Below are 21,522 nucleotides of genomic sequence, written 5' to 3'. Positions count from 1 at the left end.
CATTTGACAACATTTGTTCATTTGGCAACATTTGTTAGTTTGTCGTCGACGAAAATCTTTTTTTGCACTAATAATAGTAAATACACTATATGATTTTCCCATATTATATAAATTTTTTCTAAGTCAAATGAGTTTATTTGTTGTTGAATTATACTCATTTTGAATAGTGGAATAAACGACTCTTGTTTATTTGAATTAAAAAAAAAAACATTACTACTAAATGAAAAAATATAACCTGCGATGCTCTTAACATGATGCTCTTAACATTATCAAAATTTGTTTTCCAATCATATTATATATATATATATATATATATATATATATATATATATATATATATATATATATATATATAGTGGCGGAACTTGACCAAAAATTCTAGGGGGGCCAAATTATATTTGTTATATATAAATTAGTTTTTTAATTAAAAAAAATTAATTTCTTTTAATTAAAAAAAATCAATTTCTTTACATTATTTTTTTTATTCAAAATAAGCACTCATGACAATAGAATCTAAACAATATAACAATGGATAATTTTCTAGACACATTTGATATGGACCCCATTTTAGATAAGCCCTTCGTACCTCATCAATTTAATTTGGTGGGTATTGCCAAATTTGAAGACGCTTTCCCGAATCACGTTCTAAAGTATTTTCAAATTCATTATATGTAACTTTAGAAACCTTAGAGAGTTGTTTTTCGTTTTCTTCAATATTTGGATTCTCATGAAGTTTCTCAATTTTAGATGACGTAGATGCATTTTTTTCATCTTCATCACAAGCCTTCCTCTTGAAAAAAGAATCAATTCTTTTACTCTTTATCATAATTTTTCTAATATAAAATTTTCACCTCTCACCTATTTACAAAAAGATAAAATTATGAATAATTAAATCTTAAAAGCAAGACTCAATATTTTAAGAAAATTAATAACTTCTAAATGATTAGCTTCCCTTACCTTGGAGTAGATTCATAATCTTGTTCTTCCCTTACATAACTTCAAAGCCTAAAATAGCTCTATCTACACAAAGAAGAGTTTGATCAACAATTAAAGAATGATTTTATGATTTCTAACAGATAGAGATATGTCTATAGCGTAGAAAAGCCACATATAAGAGAGAAACATATTGCTTCAAAAATAAAAAGGAAAAGATAAACTTACTCAAAAGAAGAAATTGTTCGGTCCAAAATGTTCCTTAACTCTTCAATTTTGTCGTAGTGCAATTTAATTTTGAAAATAATAAGAAATTGATGGTGAAAATTGAGATGAAAATAAAACGGAAGAAAGAGATGAAGGCACGGAAGAGAGAAACCAAATAAAAAATTTTAAAAAATTATATTAGAAAAAAAACGTAATTTTTAAATTTTAAAAAAGATTTTTCAAACTAAATTAATATAAATAAGGTAATAATATATAAATAAAGTAATAATATATAAATATTTTTTAAAAAATATATAGAAAATAAAATAAAATAAAAATCAATTAATATAAATAAAATAATAATTTATAAAAATTATTTTTTAAATATATTAAAAATAAATAAAAAAAATGGTTGAAGGAGCCGTGACTCTCCTGTCCCTTCATACTTCCGCCAATATATATATATATATATATGTATATATATATATATATACATATATGTATATATACATATATCTATATATATACATATATGTATATATATGTATATATACACATATATGTATATATACATATATGTATATATACATATATGTATATATACATATATGTATATGTATATATATATATATGTATATATATATATATATATATATATATATATATATATATATATATACATATACATATATATATATATATATGTATATATATATATGTATATATATATATATATACATATATATATATACATATTATGTATATATATACATATTATATATATATATATATATATATATATATATATATATATATATATATATATATATATATATATATATATATATATATATATATATATATATATATATATATATATATATATATATATAAAAGACCTCCACCTTTCATCTTTAAAAATCATAAACCATTATTAATTGTGTCTCCTACTTGTCTAAACACTCATTATTGTTATGGTTGTTAGACATTTTGTTATCTATTGGAATGGAATACTAAAATTCTAAGCGTGTGGGTGTGAAATATATTTTTGGAGTATAATAAAACATGTTGCACTTAGATTATTTATTCCGTGTGACTACTTGTCGAAGTCGTCTTAGAATATTGTTTGCATGAGATGAGACTCATTCCTCGTGAACATAAATAATATACGAAGAGGAAAGGTGTTATAAACCAAAAACCAGTAAAAGGAATTATAAAATTAGAAAAACCGATAATCACAAAAACAGTAAAAATAGTTATAAAATTACAAAAACAGAGAAGAAGGATTTTTTAGTGTACGTACTGAATGGAAGAAGGGAGAAAAACAATTATGATGATGTTAAAAGGAGCTGGGATGGGCCATGGGCCCCCAACATTTTGATTTTTTTAAATTTTTTTTAGCTAAAAGTTTTAATTTTTTTAAATTATGTATTTGTCAAAAAAATTGATTTTTTAAAATTAGATGTAGTAAAATAAATTTAAATTTTTTAAATTATATGTAATATATTGGAAATTAAATTAAATATCTTTTTATCTCTTTTATAAAACACAACATTTAATGTTAATAAATAAAAAATAAAATATAATAAAAAATAAAAAATAAAACTTTTTTTATTTTGTCTCTCATTGTCTTTTGAGTTTTTTATGTATCGTCTCTTACTCTAGGTTGTTTTCTTTTGTTTCTATAGAGAAAACTATTTATTATTTATGCTCTCATTTATTATTTGTTCTTTCCCACTTTTGAAGAAAAAAAAGAAGTTAAATCTCTCTGGCTTCACTTGATCGTGAAATATTAATTTAATAATTAATATTATTTTTATCTCATGAATCTTTGTATATTCATTTTGTTTGAATATAGAAGAAAATGTATTGTACCATGTATTTTTTTATAACTAATTTTTAATTGTGTGTTGATTATCATAGATTTTTCTTTTAGTATTTACGTCTCTCAATTTTTTATTAGATAATAATAAATTATTTTGTATTGATGAAGAATAAAAAAATAAAATCAATTTTTTTTAAAAGTGATAAAAGATAAGTTGTGAAGATGAAAACGAGATAGATTCAACTTATTCATATATTTTGAATCATGATACTAATGATTAAATTGTTCAATTAGGGGAGTCCTTTAAAAGTTATTGTCATCGACAATATAGTTATTCACATTAAGAAAGAAATAGCAGAAAATTTTAGTTCTGATTAGTGACGAGTTTAAAAATCTCACAGAACGAAAGACAATCATTTAAATATGTGTGGTTTCTTTTATAATTATCATTATAATAAATTATAAATTCATTTTTAGTGTACTAGTGTGAATAATTAAATATATAAATTTTAAGTATATTATTTTGGCTCTCCCACAAATATTGGTCAAGAACCGCCACTGATTTTATGGTTTTTAGTAACTCGTATATGTAAATATTTTTAATTAAATGTTTACTAAAACAATATTTATTAATGTTTATAGTATTTCTTTTATTTTTTCTTAGCACACCGTGGTTTATTTCTTTTTATCAATAGGATGACATGGTCATTATTTATATCTTTTCGTTGTCAACTAGAGATGACAAATAAACATGTTCCTGTGGGTATTGTCCGAACCTGTCCTCGTTTTGACGAAGAATCTCCGCATTGACTGGGTATGAGATCAACCGAACCTGTCCCCATTTTGACGGAGAATCCTCGCATTGACTGGGATGAGTATAGATATGGGAAATCCCCAACTTTTTCGATTGGGTATGAGGATGTACATATCTCCGCTATAATATCCGTCCCCGTTTAAACTATTAAAATATTCACAATTAATTAAGTAACTATACACACACACACACACACACACACACACATATATATATATATATATATATATATATATATATATATATATATATATATATATATATATATATATATATATATATATATATATATATATATATATATATATATATGCTTTCTATTTTTTTATTTCTTCTAATTATTTGGTTTGTCATGAAACTCATTTGTATCTCCACTATATTTTTCATCTTACCATAACCTTTATGTAATTATGTTAAAATGATGTATGTCATTTTAAAAATTTTTATGTCTCACATTTGAATATTTCTATTATTTTTTAATATTTTTATTTATTGTATATTTCCCTTTCACATGAAAATGTTTAATACTCTCAATTTAAGTGTTAGCACAAACCTTTCATTTACTAGGTAATATAAAAATTCCTTTTTTTTTTTACTTTTGTTTTGCTAAAACAATTTTTTTTTATTTCTCAACCATTGAGTATATATGTTCATATTTGAAAAGTTTTCTTAGATCTCTAAGACATTTTTCATCTTATCATACCCTTAATTATATATATATATATATATATATATATATATATATATATGTTTTCCTTTGTGCGATTTCTTTCAATAGTCTCTCAAATTATTTCTAAACATTTGTTAATTTTTTAATATTTTTATTTGTTGTTTATTTTCATCATGTAGAATATTATTTCGATATATTTTATTTAATTATTTTTTATTTTTTAACTCATTATCAATCATATTGTAATTTTTTTCACTATAATTGTATAAATAAATTTCATTTACTACAATATAAAAATTTAATGTAATTGCAATGAATATTTTTTTTATTACCATCCAACATATATTAGAGTTTAAAAGATACCTACATTATTTTAATAATTGTACGTGGAATTATATATATAAGAATTTATATTCGTTAACAGGTAGTAATAATATAATGGTTTATTATATATATATATATATATATATATATATATATATATATATATATTTTGGTATTATAAATAATTAAAGTATACTTATTATATATATCTAAATATATATAATATAAAAGGTAAGGTAATATAACCCATCTTAAGGGGATTATAATGGGGTATTTATAAATTTTGTGTGTTGTTTCACTTGGCGATGCTTATGCAGTGCCAGGCAGTTTCTGCTGCGGAGTCTGGTTGTGCTGACCTTTTGGGCTTGAAGGACTAAGTCCATAGGAGGTCCGGGATGTGCTTGGTAATGAGTCATGAGCGAGAGATTTCATGACATTGTGGGATCGCATGATGGGCGAGGGTTTATTCATATTTAATTGTTTGTTGTGCATAGTTCACCCTATCTATTTGTGTGTGGCGATGAACGAATAACTTGTTATCCGAGAGCAGATGATGATGTAGGTGAGCCAGGTGATGCTTAGAGGCGGAGTGTAGGGTCTACTTGGGGGCTTTTGAAAGAATTTTCATTTAAAGGATTTTGATGTTATTTATAATTATGTTGAACGTTGGTTGGTTTTGTAATAAAGTAATTGCGAATATTTGAATTATGCTGCAAGTAAAGTTTTCTAATTTCCTGCGTTTTGGGAAAATACTTAATCAAAGTGGAAGTTTTTATTCATTATATTCTTTAATTAATTTAATTAAGTAATATCCGATTGGGATGTTACACGAGAGGTGCGCCAAGCGGTTTTGAGTGTAGAGTTGGATCGCGAGGAGGATTTCTACACAGCTTTGGATGAAGGTCATGATGCGATGCTTTGGCTGAGGGTCCAGTTACGAGTGTAACTTATATTGGGGTAACACGTGGTCACTCGAGGTTGTAGCCTGGTGGTTTATGAAGTCCAGTGGAATGTGCGAGATCGTGGCTCGTACGACGAGGTTCCGGAAGATTGCCCTCTTAGTGTAACTGATTGAGTTTGGTAGTCTGGGGACAACTACATACTGCAGTTCGTTTTGGGGAACTCCACTTGGTGTCATGGATTGTGGCCGTGACAAATCATTCCCGCGTGTGAACTATTAGGTGGTTGCCTGTAGTCGAAAGGGAGAGTAGATACTCCTATAGCAAAGATCGATCAGTGTACTCATCAAAAGGTGTACAATCATGAGGCGTCCAACATAAGGTTTTATAAAATGGAGGGTTGTGGTGTGGGGATGCTAACATGGATCATGGTTATGAGATGCTTTAATTATGCCATGTTGTACTTGTCTGTTTATAATTAAGCTCACCCTATCGGTATGTGTTTGACGATGATCATGTAACTTGTTACATGAGAGCAGATGTTGATGCAGGTGAACGTGTGGATGCCTAGAGACAGAGTGGGGAACAACTATGAGAGTTTTACTAGTTTCTTTTTATGGGAGTTTATGAACTATTTTGTAATGGCTTTATAAACACTTTATAATTTGTAATAGTTTAACAGTGTAGGGTTTTCTTCATAATTTTGCACGTTGAAATGTTTTAAATTTTCCCGCGTTTTGGAAAAGTACTCAATAATAAATGCGGTTTATTATTATTTTCATTTCTTTTTATTTTAACCAAGTAATTTCCGACTAGGACGTTACATTTGGTGATAACATAATTATAGAATTATAGGAATTATCATGAAACATAATTGGTTGAATTGGTTGTGCATTGACTTTGTGATTCATGGTTGTGTGTTCAAACCTTGCTGAGAACGAAATTGATTTCTTTATTTTTGCTAATGTATGGTGACTTGAATGTGAAAGAGTGGGAAAACCCTAGAGGCAATGGGCAGCTAATGGAGCTAGGAAAACAACCCATAATGGTATATAAAAGGTAATTATAGGCATTAAAAAGGTTATTTTTCGTTTTTTACTGGATACCACAATTAGGAACCATATAAAAGGGGAAATTTGGGTAATTAGGAGGGTTTTGTGAAGTCTAAAACCTAGAGTGAAAAGGGAGCACGAGTTTGGGGTGAAAAGGGAGTCAGAAAGAATCAAGAATTTGGGGGTGAATCTGTATAATCTTTGTTCTTCTCTTACCTTAATTTTGAAATCATTCTTTGAATTCTTCGTTTTTTTATACAATTTCTTTAGTTTTTTAATTTTCAATTCACAATTAGAGCTGAAACGCAAGGACTTTGCTTTTCTATCCCTATAGAAATTGACAGTAATAGCGAGGCCTTTTTTATATAGAAAAGATTAGTTATTTCAGATATATGGTTAGTTCATATAAAACTAGTTCATCTATAATATCATATCACATATACATAGGTTTCTTCTATGCTGTAAACTAATTTTCTTTGTGTTTTAGATTCAATCGAAATTGAAATTCATTCTTTGAAACCTAAAAAACCTTGACTGTTATTATACCTATAAAAGCTATTGCGTTCATTATTTTGGGTAGCACTATGAAAAGAGGAAAAAGACGAGCCACAAGAAAAATTCCAGCGGCTACCATAGTAGCAGCATGTATAAGGGCAGAAATTGGAGTAGGTCCCTCCATAGCATCGGGTAGCCATACATGAAGAGGAAATTGGGCAGATTTTGCAACTGAGCCACAAAATATTTTCGTGTATTAGGTTATGTGCATGATTAAGAGTTCTATTCGCATAATTTTATGCTTGCTTGCCATGAATTCTCGTGCCTATGTGTTATGAATTGGAAAGATTGTTATTTAGATATTTGTTGAACAATACCTTATAGCCTGATATGAATATGATAGAGGTATTATTTGTGTTTTATGATATGTTATGTTCAATCTCGAAATTGGTGATCAAATCGGGTCTAAATAATGTCCATATGACTTATGCATTATTTTTGAATTGATTGTGGCATGGGGTATGGTTTTCTGGTGTTTTGTGCATAAACAGAGGAGATGTCTGATATTTTTGCTCAGGCGAGTGAAGCTCGCCTAGGCAAAAATAGCAGAGACTCAAAATATGGTTTTGTTCGAGCATCTCGCTCAAGCTAGAGTATCTCGCCTCAGTAAGAAATCGAGAGGTTTGGAGGTTGTGCTCGAGGGTCTCACTCAGGCGAGTAGCCCATGGTTTGAGCGACAAAGCACCTTGCTCAGGCGAGAGGTACTTGCCTAAACGAGAAATCGGGACCTAATGAGTGTGTTTTGCTGTCTCATCGTCTAGGCGAGAGATGTTTGTGTTGAGCGAAAGGAGATCTCGCCCAAGCGAGATGAGCTCGCCTAAGTGAGACTTCGCAGGTAAACTAGGGTAGCACGCTCGCTCAGGCGAGAAAGATTAGCTTAAGTGAGACATGCCTGATTGCTCAAGCCAAATCTTCTAGCCCAAGCGAATTTAGTGCAGTTTGTGTGTGTAGTACGCATTGGTGCGAACGTGGATCAGGAGATGTTGTGCCATGAGCGGGTAGGTTCATGGATGGTGGTTAACATGTGATGGTATGAGCTGGGAGGTTCATACTCAATTACTCTCCTGTGGGGATACGAGCGAGGTAGGTTCGTATGTTCTGTGCTCACAGTTGAGAGATGTTGCGTGCAGAGAGGTACGTAGCTGGTGGATCACATGTGTTGGACTACAGGCGGGCAGGTCTGTAGAGTAGGACTACGAGCGGGGAGATTCGTAGAGGCAGGATCACGAGCGAGCAGGTTCGTGTGAGCATCATAAATCCTGAGTCCATGGTTAACTTTGTTGTTGAATTAGAGGTTGAAAAGCCTTGGGGGTATTAAGGTTTTGACCATGGTCTAGCTATGATAATATAATTGGGTGTATTTATATTATTTAATTGATATGTTTCTTATATTCTTTTGAGCTCACCCTTTCTGTTTGTGCTTGGCAATGATCGTGTAATTCTTTACACGAGAGCAGTTGATGATACAGGTGATGCTGCTAACACCTGAGACGGAGAAAGGGGCTAGCTTGGGATTCGAGCTAGGAACTACTTATAAATTATGTTATTTCATTGGATTTTAAAATTTTTAATAAGACCATTTTTGTAGCTTTAGTTGACCGTTGACTGTTGGAGTAATTTATGAATATTTTCCCGTGTTTGGGGAATAATAACAGTTTGATGTTGAATTTATTTTCTTAATTATTTATTTTAAATAAGTAAATTTCCAGTAAGGATGTTACAGAGCAGGCTAGAATTGGGGAGGAGTTGGAGATTGGACCTAGTCGGGTCACGAGGACGCAGAAGAATACCTCGGATACCAGACAGCAGAAGACGCCATACAACAGGCCACAATCGTCCTCTCCAGGGCTACGATGCTATAAATGCGAAGGTGCGCATCTTCACAGAAACTGTACCAAGGCTACAGGAAGTTTAGGAGGTACTGTTGACAATGTGAAGTGCTACAACTACGAGCAGATGGGACATTATGCGAGGCAATGTCCCAATAAGAAGCCAGCCGGAGGAACACCACAACAGCAGAAACAACAGAAGGTGTTAACAGAGAGATTGAGAGCTGCTGGGAGAGTTTTTGCCCTGACCAGCACTGACGCCATTCAGTCAGATAACCTCATCCTTGACAAATGTTTGTTGTTTAACCATAGTGTCTTGCTGTTGTTTGACTCAGGAGCTACTCACTCATTCGTCTCCAAGGAATGCGTGAGTAAACTTGGACTGGTAGTCTGCGACTTGGGGTGTGACTTGACGATCTCGACACCTGCATCTGGGCAAGTCTCAACCAACTCAGTTGATAACGTTGTTTTCTACCTTTTATTGATGTTAAGTTTTGTGAATAAAATCAACTCCTACATAACTTTTATCTTGTTTAGTCCTCTAGTTTATGTTGTTTTTACATTGTTTCGTATTTTAGTTGTTTTATGCTTTTTTACTTCTAATCTCTATTATGAGTGTATGAAATAAAACAATAGGAAGCAATTCTGGTGGAAGAAAACAAGCTAAAGCTCAAAGAAGCATGATTGGACATGAAAGATTGACTTTTACACAAATAATCATGTCGAGGGGCACCAAGATCAAGTACAACACTGCAAACATGGAGAAAGGACTCACCTATATGTATATACTGCCTTGGACAACCCTTGGAAGGCCAAAAAATGATCATTAGGCGCTAGGGTCACTCGCTGGGCGAAAATGACAGACCAAAATTGCAGTATTCGAGTCGCTGGGCGAAAAAGTGGCTTGCCCAGCGAGGCACATGTCTGGGAACGTCGATTTTAGGCCTCGCTGGGCGAGAATGAAGCCGCTGGGCGAGATTATCGACCTCAATACGCGAATATGGTTATTTAATCATGTTTCTACGAGAGTATTAGGGATTCCTCATTTTTTCACGAAGAGAAACACCTTGGGTGCTTGGGAGAGGCTCTTGGAGACTATTAGGGGTGTTGGGAAACTCTACCTTCTCCTTCCTGGGTTTCCTTCTTCATCCATGGAGGTTTCACCCCTTTTGGGTTGGAGAGGATGATGGGCTACGAAATTGAAGGCGGAGATGCGAATGGGAGGCGCAATTGAACCATGGAGTAGTATTCAAGAACCTTGGGAGAGGGATTGTTTCTACTTTATGGTTATGATTTCTTCCCTATTCTTCAATTTTGTAAAACCCTAGGTTCTCCACCATGGAGAGCAATTTCTATTTGTTGAGATTAGATGTAAAACATTGAATTCTTGTGTAAAATTGTGTTGTTAATTTATATGCTTTTCCAATTCATGTTAGTATTTGATTTTCATGCTTAATGCTTGATGTGGATTGTTCCCATGCTTGATTTGTGATTCTTGAGGTGTTCGGAAACATCTTTAGAATCTAGATTTGAAATTAAATACCTAACGGATGCTTGTATCTAGGAATAGAACTTGGTTCATTAGTAATATTAGATTCTTGAAACTAATGCATGATTTCACTTGTTGAGGATTCAAGGAATTGAAACTTAATGAGTGATCATAGGCTCTAGGAATAGGATTTGAGTATTCTTGTGAATTGATTTTGACATGAATATGGAATTGGGATAATTTAGAATGCATGAGAATGAAATGGTTGAAATCTAATCTTGACAAATTGTAAATACACCATGTTAATTTCTTGTTGCACACCAACTGTATCATAAAATACAAAAAGAGTTTTCATTGTGTTTGCGTGAACTTTGTGTCTAATTGAGTCGTGAATTGCGAGAGTTGTCATGTGTTGCACAAGTCCCTTGGGAGAGAACGATAAAATACTTATTACTTGCTATGTGCGACCGGTGCAATTGCCGTGTTGGTTTTTCACTAACATCAGTTTGTGTTGGATGCTCTATAGAAGTGGCAGGGCGCAGGTTCAAAGTGAACCTCATTTGCTTGCCATTGGAGGGACTGAATGTGATACTAGGAATGGACTGGCTGTCAAACAATCACATTGTAATTGATTGCAGATAGCGCAGTGTAATATTCCCAAAATCTGAAGGGTTAGCCTTAATCTCTACTCGTGAGGCACAAAAAGAAGAGACAGAAGGAGCCTCCTACTTCATGATAGTGGTTCAGACAGAGAAGAAAAGTACAACTGCTCTAATCAGAAGCATACCAGTAGTGGATGAGTACGTAGACGTATTTCTAAACGAAGTTCTTGGATTACCGCCAAGCAGGGATGTAGACTTTGCTATTGAACTTATTCCTGGAGTTGGGCCAGTATCAATGGCACCATACAGAATGGCACCCGTGGAGTTGGCTGAGTTAAAGAAGCAGATCGAAGATATACTCGAGAAGAAATTTATTCGGCCTAGTGCGTCACCTTGGGGAGCTCCAGTATTATTAGTTAAGAAGAAGGATGAGAGCTCAAGACTCTGTGTGGATTACCGTCAACTAAATAAGCTGACGATCAAGAATAAATATCCACTACCCAGAATCGACGACTTGTTGGACCAGCTGGGAGGAGTAGGGTATTCTCTAAAATTGATCTGCGGTCTGGGTATCATCAGATCTTGGTCAAACCGGAGGATGTTTAGAAGACTATCTTCTCGATATGGTCACTATGAATACGTGGTGATGCCGTTTGGAGTGACCAATGCCCCGACGATATTCAAGGACAACATGAATAGATTTTTCCAACCGTGGTTATGTAAGTTTGTCATTGTATTCATTGACGACATTCTTATTTACTCCAAGAATCGGGAGGAACATGCTGACCATTTGAGGGTTGTACTGAATGTACTCAGAGAGCACCAATTGTACGGGAAACTGTCTAAGTGCGAGTTTTGGCTGGAAGAAATTCAGTTTCTTGGTCATGTGATCTCACTGCAAGGATTTTCAGTGGACCCAGCAAAGATTGATACAGTAATGAAGTGGGAGCGACCCCAAACGGTGTCAGAATAAGGAGTTTCTTAGGATTGACAAGTTATTACAGAAGGTTCGTAGAAGGGTTCTTTAAATTGGTGAGTCCCATGACCCAACTTACTCGCAAAGACCAGCCTTTCTCCTAGACAGATAGTTGTGAAGCATGCTTTACAGAGATAAAGAGAAGGCTAACCACAGCTTCAGTCTTGGCAATTTCGGATACAACCAAGACATTTGAGGTATACTGTGATGCGTCGTATCAAGGTCTGGGTTGCGTTTTGATGCAAGAGAAAATACTGGTGGTATATGCATCTCAACAGTTGAAGGTGCACGAGAAGAATTATCCCACCCACGACCTGGAACTGGCCGCAGTAGTGTTTGCTCTCAAAACATTGCGGCATTATCTCTATGGCTTTCAATTTCAAGTCTTTAACGATTACAAGAGTCTGAAGTACTTATTTGATCAGAAGGAGCTAAATATGCGACAAAGGCGATGGATGGAGTACTAGTATACCATCCTGGTAAAGCTAACGTTGTAGCAGATGCCTTGAGCAAGAAACGGGTACACATGTCCTCCATGATAATGAAGGAACTAGAGTTGATAGAAAAGCTTTGAGATATGAACCTAGAACTACAGATAGGTTTTGACCATATCCGGTGTGGTATGGTAAAGGTCACTAATGAGTTTCTTGATGAGATCAAAGTCGAGCAAGGAAGGATCAAGAATTACAACAGATCATGGGATGGTTAGGCACAGAAAAAGGTAAAGACTACAAGATGGGGGCGGATGGTCTGCTTTGTTTCAAGAACAGGGTGTGTGTTCCATGGGGACCAAGGTTGAGGAAGAGAGTTCTAGAAGAAGGCCACAAAAGTCGTCTTAGCATACATCCTGGTATGACTAAGATGTATAAGGACCTGAAAGACTCTTTCTGGTGGATCGATATGAAGATAGATGTGGCAGACTTTGTAGCATCTTACCTAGTGTGTCAAAAGGCAAAGATAGAACACCAGAGATCGGGAGGTACACTGGAACCTAGTGTGTCGAGGTCTACCAGGGGTTATGATTCGATCTGGGTGATTGTAGATCGATTGACGAAGTGTGCTCACTTTCTACCGATCAATCAAAAGATGACAATGGATTGGTTGGCAGAGCTATATGTTAAAGAAGTGGTCAGATTACATGGGATACCAGCGAGCATAGTGTCAGACAGGGATCTGAGGTTTATGTCAAGATTCTAGCAGTCATTGCAAGCGGCATTAGGAACACAGTTGAGGATGAGTTCAACATATCATCCTCAGACAGATGGGTAGTAAAAAAGGACTATCTAGTCCTTGGAGGACTTGTGAGCTTGCGTACTAGATCACCTAGGCAGGTGGAGTGAGATACTTCCTTTGGTAGAGTTTACTTACAATAATAGTTATCGCTCCAACATTGGAATGGCACCTTATGAAGCATTGTATGGGAGGAGATGTAGGACTCCGTTGTGATGGAATCAGGACGGTGAATCCGTGGTGCTTGACCCTGAGTTTTTACAGATGACCACTGATAAAGTGAAGATGATTCAGGATCGGATGCGAGCTACCCAGAGTCGACAGAAGTCTTATGCTGATAAGAGGTGACGACCATTAAAGTTTGAGGCTAAGACCATGTGTTTCTCAGAGTGACTCCAACCATTGGCGTTGGGAGGGTTCTTAAGTCGAGGAAGTTGACTCCAAGATTCATCGGGCCGTATCAGATTACTCGGAGGATTGGAATAGTGGCGTAAGAGATTGTATTACCGCCTTACTTGGCGAACTTGCATAATGTCTTTCACGTGTCACAGTTAAGGAAGTACGTGGCAGACCCTTCACATGTGTTGGAAGCGGACGATATCTAGGTTAGAGAAGATCTGGCGATAGACGCTGGACCAATGAGGATTTTGGACTCCCAGGTTAAACAATAGAGGGAAAAGGAAATCAAGACAGTGAAGGTCCTTTAGGATAAAGCGACTCAAGAGATGACTTGGGAGATGGAGGACCTGATGAAGCAGTCCTATCCGCATCTATTTCCTGGTAAGCTTTACTTTTTCGAGGAGGAGAATTCTATAAGGTAGGAGGAATGTAAGACCCGAGGAATTTAAATAATTAAATAAATAATTATTTAATAAATGCGGGTAGTGAAAACTTTTATGCCATTAAATGCTAATTTTCATGATATGAAATAGTATTAGCTTAAGTGGTTGAGAATACTTAGTTGTATTGAAAGGACTTGGGTTTGAGTCCTAAATATGCCAATTGTGGAAAAACAACTCCTAATGAGCCTTGAATGTCAATTAAATCCACCTTAAAGCCAGTTTTCGTTTTCACCTCCATCAAGTCTCATATTAAGTGGGAATTAGAGGGAGAGACACAATGGGAGACTCATTGCAGTAAATTGGAGCTAGCTTAAGAGGTTCATGTTGCCAACATCAAGAAGGGAATTTTTAGCATTTGTCTTGAGCAAGAAAAAAATTCAGGTTAGGGGAACTATCTTATGTGTTTTTATTTAAATTGCGTCCTTCTGGACTGAGGCAGTTCATGTGCCGCTGGGCAACACATGTGCATATAAACTCCAATTCTCTCATGTACAACTTTATTAGAAAAACACTGATTTTACAACTTAAGAACCATAGTACAAATACACCAATACATTTCTGTATTGTTCATGAAACACCAGAGACGCAATGCTCAGTTTCCAACTTATCCACGGAGCATCTTTCTCGACAACTAAACTCATGTCAAATTTATTAACAGAAAAACATTCAAGAACTTATAATCTAAAACAATTCAAATCTCCTTAAGCAACACGCTATCTTTCCTATAACTTAAAAGCAACACGCATCTGCATCAGTATAAATACAGGAACAACACTTATTCACAAACAAACCTTATATAACTTGAGAACCATTCATGTTTCCTGTAGGTATATAGGGAAACTGTATTCATGAACACTGCACTTGAACAAAAGAAAAAGCACTCTATTTGTTGATAGATAATATGATACTTACAAGTGAAGGGAATTTGTCACCAAACTAACTCAAGATGCCTCCTCCTCAAACTATTGCATGATCAGAGCTTTTGTATCACCTTTATAACGGATTCCATCTATTGTCACCCTTAATTTTAGAGGCACTTTATCATGATGACGGAAAATTTTGGCGTTGAGGCATTTGTTTAACCCCACTTTTCTCAAGAATGGGAAATTCAAAGTGGAACTCCCCGTGTAAAAGCTTTCAAATTTGTCTAATGAGAAAAGAGTCAAATACTCAAGCTTCATGAATATCATCTCATTTTCATCTTCATCTTCCTCTTTGGCCACTATTTCTTTTAGTGATTCACATCCTAATGCTAGGATCTCTTGGAGGTTCACTAACTTTTTTGCGACTGAAGATCTAAATAAATACTACAATTGGGGGCACAATGAGATACATTAACTTTTTTCAGAAAAGAAAAGCACATTTTAGAAGTAGAATGCACTCCAATTGTTTCAACATGACGACAATTGAAGATATTTAATTCGTGAAGGTTCTCGCAGATTGTGTTTAACCATGATGAGTTCTCTGACTGGATGGACCTGATAGCAGCTACTTGGAATAGTGTCAATATTCGTAACTGTAAGAGCATCCCATCCTCACCAATTTTGGGGTTTTGAGCAAAGAAAATCTCTGAATTTTTGCAATTTAGTATATGTATAACCATTTCTATTAAGTTGGGTGCTCTATGGAGTATTTCATTGACCACTATAAGCATTTCACTCATATCACCGTCTAAAAGCAGACTCATTTTATTCACAAATTTTTCAGACGCCAGTAAATTTTTCAGACTAAGCCTTGATCTTAATGACAGAATATGTTTCCAATCAAGTTTCAATTCTCTCAGGTTTGAAATGTCCTAACAATTAAAGCAAAATAAAATTCAATAGAAATTAAGCAAAACCAAAAAAGGAAAAAAAAATTAAGAGTGTAGACTCTTTGATGTGCACTTACCTCTAGACGTGAAATAAGAGGTTGTCTCTTAACTGAAATACCCTCACCCATGGAATGTTCACTTTGAAACAATTCTAATCCTTCACACCTCAACACAGATAATATATTTAAGGCTGGGCATTCCAAAGTGAATGTTTGAGGGTAAAAGCAGCTGAGTTATGGCAGGGAAGAAAGAATCAACCTCTCTAAACAAGGGAGCACAAACTTTGCTTCTGTGGATTCTTCTTTTTCAACAATTTCTTGGAACTTAGCACAATCTTCTATTTCAATTCCTTTCAGACTTTTAAATTTTTTTGCCAAGGAAGCAGGAAATAGCGTTTCCAACTTTTTATAATTGCTAACAATGACCTGTTGCAGATTTGGAAACATGAGAACTCCATTTTTCTTCTTTTCCCAAACATGTGTTAGCTTCGATAGCCCTTTTAAGGTCAAAATCCTCAACTGGGATGCTATTTTCGTAATTTCAGTGTCATTCATATAAAAAAGCACCTCTATTGTACTATCCCGTACTTCCAACTCTTTTAAGCTCTTCAGAAGAGCAAGAATAATAGATGGAATTGCTTATGGCAGAGTACAATTCTGTAGCTTCAAACTAACCAAATCTGTAGCTCCAAGGATAACGTAACTCCAATAAGGGATTGAATTCGATGGGAGAAAAACTCCATGTACTGCCACAGTTTTCAAAGATAATAATTGTAGAGTGTCACTCCCAAAATAAAAACATACTAAACTTGTTAAAGATTGTAGATGAATGGTGTGGAGTCGCTCAAATTTAATGACTTCAGAAAATGCATCTCCCTCTTTAGCCATTATTTTTGTCAGTGATTCACATTCCATCACGCTCATCTACTCAAGGTTCCTTAATTTTTTAGCAGCTGAAGTTGTAAATAAATACTTCAAGTTTGCTGCTTGAAGTACCCTCACCCATGAGATCATATACACTTTGAAATAACCCTAACTCATCACAATTCCTCACAGATAAGAATTTTACGGAGGGGAATTCCAGAGTGAATGCTTTAGGACAAGTGACCTGGGGCAAGTCATTGAGTTCCAAATCCTCCACACAAGGGAACACAAACTTTTCAGTTACAAATGTTGTTTCTTCCTGTTCAACAAAGTCATGCAAATTTTTACAGGAATCTATTTTAAGCTTCTTTAGATCCTCAAGACTTTTGGCTAGGGAAACAGGAAATAAAGTTTGCTGCTTTGCACAATCACTAACAACAACCTCTAGCAGATTGCAAAAGATTAGAACTCTGTGAGTGTCCTTTTCCCACACATGTTTCAGCTCTGATAGCCCATTTAAAGTCAATATCTTCAATTGCGATTCTGTTTCCTTAATCTCAGTGTCGTCATTCATATAAAAAATTGCCTCTACCCGGTCGCTATCTCGTACTTATAATTCTTTTAAATTCTTTAAAAGAGAAAGAACAAAAGATGGAATTGCATATGATAGCTTGCAGTTATGCAACTTCAATGTTTCCAAATTGGCCAACCATTTGTTTTGCAGACCAGTTCAATTTGGGTCTGCTTGTAGTTCAAGATTATCAAAAAAGCACTCGCTGTCCACTTGACAAAACTCCTGTGAATATATCCATTCCCTGCTCGACTTAGTTTACCTATAAAAGAACGCTATAAATTTATAATGGTTCTTGTTTTAAATTCTTTAAATTCACTCCAACAAGAGTCAAAATTAATTGATTCAGAATTGAAAGTGGTTACCTGTTGCAGGAACACCTTCTCTACAGAAGAGTTAAGATCATGGTAGAAGACCAAGTCATCACTTAAGACGTTTGAAACTCGAATTCCTCTAAAAGAAGAATTCAGGTGTATCTCTCCTCCAGAGAAAAACTCCATCTTGGGGCATCTCCATATGTCAACTATCATCAAGGAGGGTAACTGCAAAGTGTCATTGCCTGAATAAAAGCATTCCAAGCTTGATAATTGATATAGATCTGTGCGCTTTAGCTGCTGTAGATTGATCTCTTCTGAAATTTCATTCTCTTCTTTCCAGACTATTGCTTGCATTGATTCACAGTTACAGACTTCTATATGCTCAAGGTTTTCTAACTTGTTCACTGATGATAATGTGAATAAATACTTCAATTCTTTACACCCGTTTATGTACATTTCTCTCACATACGTGAAAGACACTCAAGGAGTAGAATGCACTAATGTTTTCAAATCAGGACAAGTGAAAACATATAACTTTTGGAGCTTTTCACTGTCACATATCACGTTTAACCATGGTGAGTCCTCTGACCCAATGGATTTGAGTTTTGACACATTATCCAGTTCCAATGTTTTCAAGTGTGTAAGCACCATTTTCTCAATAATTTATGGGATTTGAGTTTGGAATACCTCGAGGCAACTGCAATAGTTTATACTCATTTTTGTTAAATTGGGCATCTTCTGGAGTATTTGAATGGGCAAATCTGGTCTTTCACTCTTATTATCATTAAACAACAACTTCATATCATTTAAATATTTGAGGTTGTCCATAGGTTTCCCCAACTTTATCCTTAACACCAATGTGTGTTCCCAGTCAAGTATCGGTACCTCAAGGTTGCAAATATCCTAGTGAAAGAAAATCAAATAGAAAAGCATGGACTGGGTATTAAAAGGTGAAATGTTACTTAATTACCTTTAGATCAAAGAGAATGGATTGTCTGTTAGCACTTCCAAATAGCTCCAACTCTGGGCAACCCATCACGAGTAATAAATTTAACTCAGAGCAATCCAAAGTAAATGATTGTGGGTAAAAGTAAATGAGCTCTGGCAGATGACAAAGATAAAGTGTAGTTACGCAAGTAAACAAGAACACCGCTTCTGTGTCGTCTTCCTTTCTAACAATTTCATGCAATAGATGACAACTTATTATTTCATGTTTTTCGAGTTTCTTAAGATTTTTTGCCAAGGTCGAAGGAAACACACTTCGCATGTGTTTACAATTATCGACATGGACTAGCCTCAGATTTTGAAAGCTCTCGGTTCCTTTACCCTTTCTTTCCCACACATCCGTAAGCTTTGGTAGCTTTTTTAAACTCAATTTCTCCAAGTGGAATATTGATCCAGTTCCCTCTTCAACATTCATCTAAAAAATTACCTCCACATTGTCGCAGGCCTGTACTTGCAATTTTTTGAAGCTCCTCAAAAATATAATTATTTCTCTCGTTTTCTATTACCCACAAATTTTACAATCAACGAGCCCACGTTTAATAACAGCCGTAAATGCATGGCCAAGCCTTGAATGCCAAAGAGAAAATGGAGATTGTACAGAGTTACATGTAGCAGTATTGACAAAATACATGTTTATGTTTTTTAGGGATGGGAAAACATATAAACCATCTTTAACATTTTCTTGAAGAATTATCTCCTTGGTTAACAAAGCATATGTTAGTATGAAATTCAAAAAAAACATTATTATCTTGAGCACATTTTGAAACACTCATGAGATTCTTTGTGATTTCAGGGACATGTAAAAGATTATAAAGAAAAATAGGTGACTGTGTGTTCATAACAAGCAGTGTCTATATGACGAATTTTCATACCTACATCATTACCCAATTTGACAACGTCATTGCCATTGAAAGATTGTTTCTTGGTGTAGTTATTCACATCATTTGTAATATGGTGAGTGGCTCCAATATCAGGATACCACAGTGGATCGTTTATGGTGGAGGATGCACCCAGAGTGGATAAAGTTGTATCTTCTGTTGAGAAAAACTGAGCAGAGTTAGCATTAATCGGAGAGGATGAATCGTGATCATACCTATGCCAGCAGTCCAAGGCACTATGTCCATTCTTTCCACAGATTTTGCCTTGCGAGTAGTGGTGTACGTGTTAGAGCGGAATCTGCCACCTCTGGAAGAATTGGACATGGGTCTAGAAGAGATTCTTGAATGATCATTGTAGAAGTCACATGAGCTTGCACCAGATGTTGTTCTTGGAGGCTATGTTTCTCAATCCGTTCTTCTTGAGCCAGTAGTAACGCTTCTACGGTATATGGATTCAAGCGAGAAGTTAGAGACGTAATGAAACCGTCAAATTCCTCAGATAAACCATCAAGAATGGCTTTGATGTGGTCTTTGGTAGTAACAGGTGACCCAACAGTTAAGAGTGTCTACTATCTTCTTGATATATCAAGAAGATAGTTAGCAATAGTTCTATTTTTTTTGGTTGACGTATTGTACCTTTAGCTTTCGAATCTTGGTTTTTGTGTGCGAGGCATAGTACGTGCACAACGGATCCCAGACTTGTGCTGAAATACGAAAGCCCACCATCTTGGTCAAGAGAAATTGTGTCATAGAGGCCAAGAGTCACGCAAGAAGAAGCCGGTTGCCAAGAGTCAGGCAAGAAGAAGCCAGTTTTGTTGACAATGAAGGTCGGTATTTAGAGGAGGATTGTGGGTTGCTGTATTATCAGAAGAAACTAAAGACTCATTCAAGAAATGTAATAGATCTAGACCTTCCACGGTGGTCAGAAGTTGTTGTTGCCAAAGGAGATAGTTCTTTTCATCAATTTTAGAGTGATGGGTGTATTGAAGGTTTGGGGGAGAAGAGAAGATTTTTCTGTAGTGAGGTGGGGAGTAACTGAGGAAGAAGATGTCATGGTTGAGAAAAATTGCTGGCTCTGGATTAGAGAGAAAAGCGTATATTATTACGGTAAATAAAGAGCTATATATAGGGTACAGAAGGTGTGCATGTAAAGTCACGTGACAGGAACAAACCTAAACTTGAAATAAGAAGGAGAAATATAGTGTGTACCTGACAACAATCAGAAAGTGTGATGAAGAACACAGAGAAAGAATGGTAGCTTCCTCCAATCACTTCAAAGCATTGAGATGACAATGAAAATTAAGTTGTGAGAACTCACTCAAAGGAAATATCTGCTTTTAATTATTGTATACCAAATACAACCTGTGTTGATTTTACGTTAAAGCCTGGTAGCATCCTCCAGATGCGTTGAATTTGACTTTTATAATCACTGTTTTGGTTGTCATACATTTACTTATTATGTATTGAAATATATATATAATTTTTTTTTTTATTTTTATATTACAAAAGTGGAGAGGATATAACTTCATTTTGTTAGTTTTTTTTCTTGAATTAATCATTTTATTAATTATGAAAAGAATTAAATTGTACAGTATCTAAATTGTGATAATCGAATTTAACATAGACATTTTAGTTGAAGAACTTGTTTGTGATAAATGTAAAAGTTCATTCTTTATCTAAAAGACAAAAATAAAAAGATTTTTTCTTTTCCTGTAACGTATGTACTTAAACTCAAATGTAAAATGTCTCCATCATCATAGAAAAATAGAACTTGATTGAGTATCCTTTTGGTCAAATAAAATCTTATCAATAGGATTGAAATAAAATA

At 34.5% G+C, this 21,522-nt stretch overlaps 1 protein-coding gene and 1 pseudogene across 1 annotated transcript; one reads left to right on the top strand and one right to left on the bottom strand.

Annotated features, from left to right (window-relative positions):
• The first annotated feature begins 12,871 nt into the window (after positions 1 to 12,871).
• On the top strand, positions 12,872 to 13,753 carry LOC146883357 (uncharacterized). Its single transcript, XM_085667522.1, has 3 exons — positions 12,872 to 13,207; positions 13,309 to 13,440; positions 13,631 to 13,753. The coding sequence occupies exons 1-3, from the start codon at positions 12,872 to 12,874 to the stop codon at positions 13,751 to 13,753; spliced, it is 591 nt and encodes a 196-aa protein (XP_085523648.1).
• A 1,456-nt stretch (positions 13,754 to 15,209) lies between these two features.
• On the bottom strand, positions 15,210 to 20,018 carry LOC114166382 (uncharacterized; annotated as a pseudogene).
• Positions 20,019 to 21,522: the final 1,504 nt, after the last annotated feature.

Source organism: Vigna unguiculata, chromosome 10 (genome assembly GCF_037176805.1).
Source record: "Vigna unguiculata cultivar grain cowpea cultivar isolate G323 ecotype 2 chromosome 10, ASM3717680v1, whole genome shotgun sequence".
Classification (NCBI taxonomy): Eukaryota; Viridiplantae; Streptophyta; class Magnoliopsida; order Fabales; family Fabaceae; genus Vigna; species Vigna unguiculata.
This window is presented reverse-complemented; position numbering and strand designations above follow the sequence as displayed.

Excerpts from the sequence above, each read along its gene's own strand:
- LOC146883357 (XM_085667522.1), top strand. The coding sequence starts at position 12,872 with ATGGGATGGTTAGGCACAGAAAAAGGTAAAGACTACAAGATGGGGGCG. Across the intron at positions 13,208-13,308 it reads GGGGTTATGATTCGATCTGG|ATTACATGGGATACCAGCGA; the intron begins GTGATTGTAGAT and ends AGAAGTGGTCAG. Across the intron at positions 13,441-13,630 it reads TATCATCCTCAGACAGATGG|GACGGTGAATCCGTGGTGCT; the intron begins GTAGTAAAAAAG and ends TGATGGAATCAG.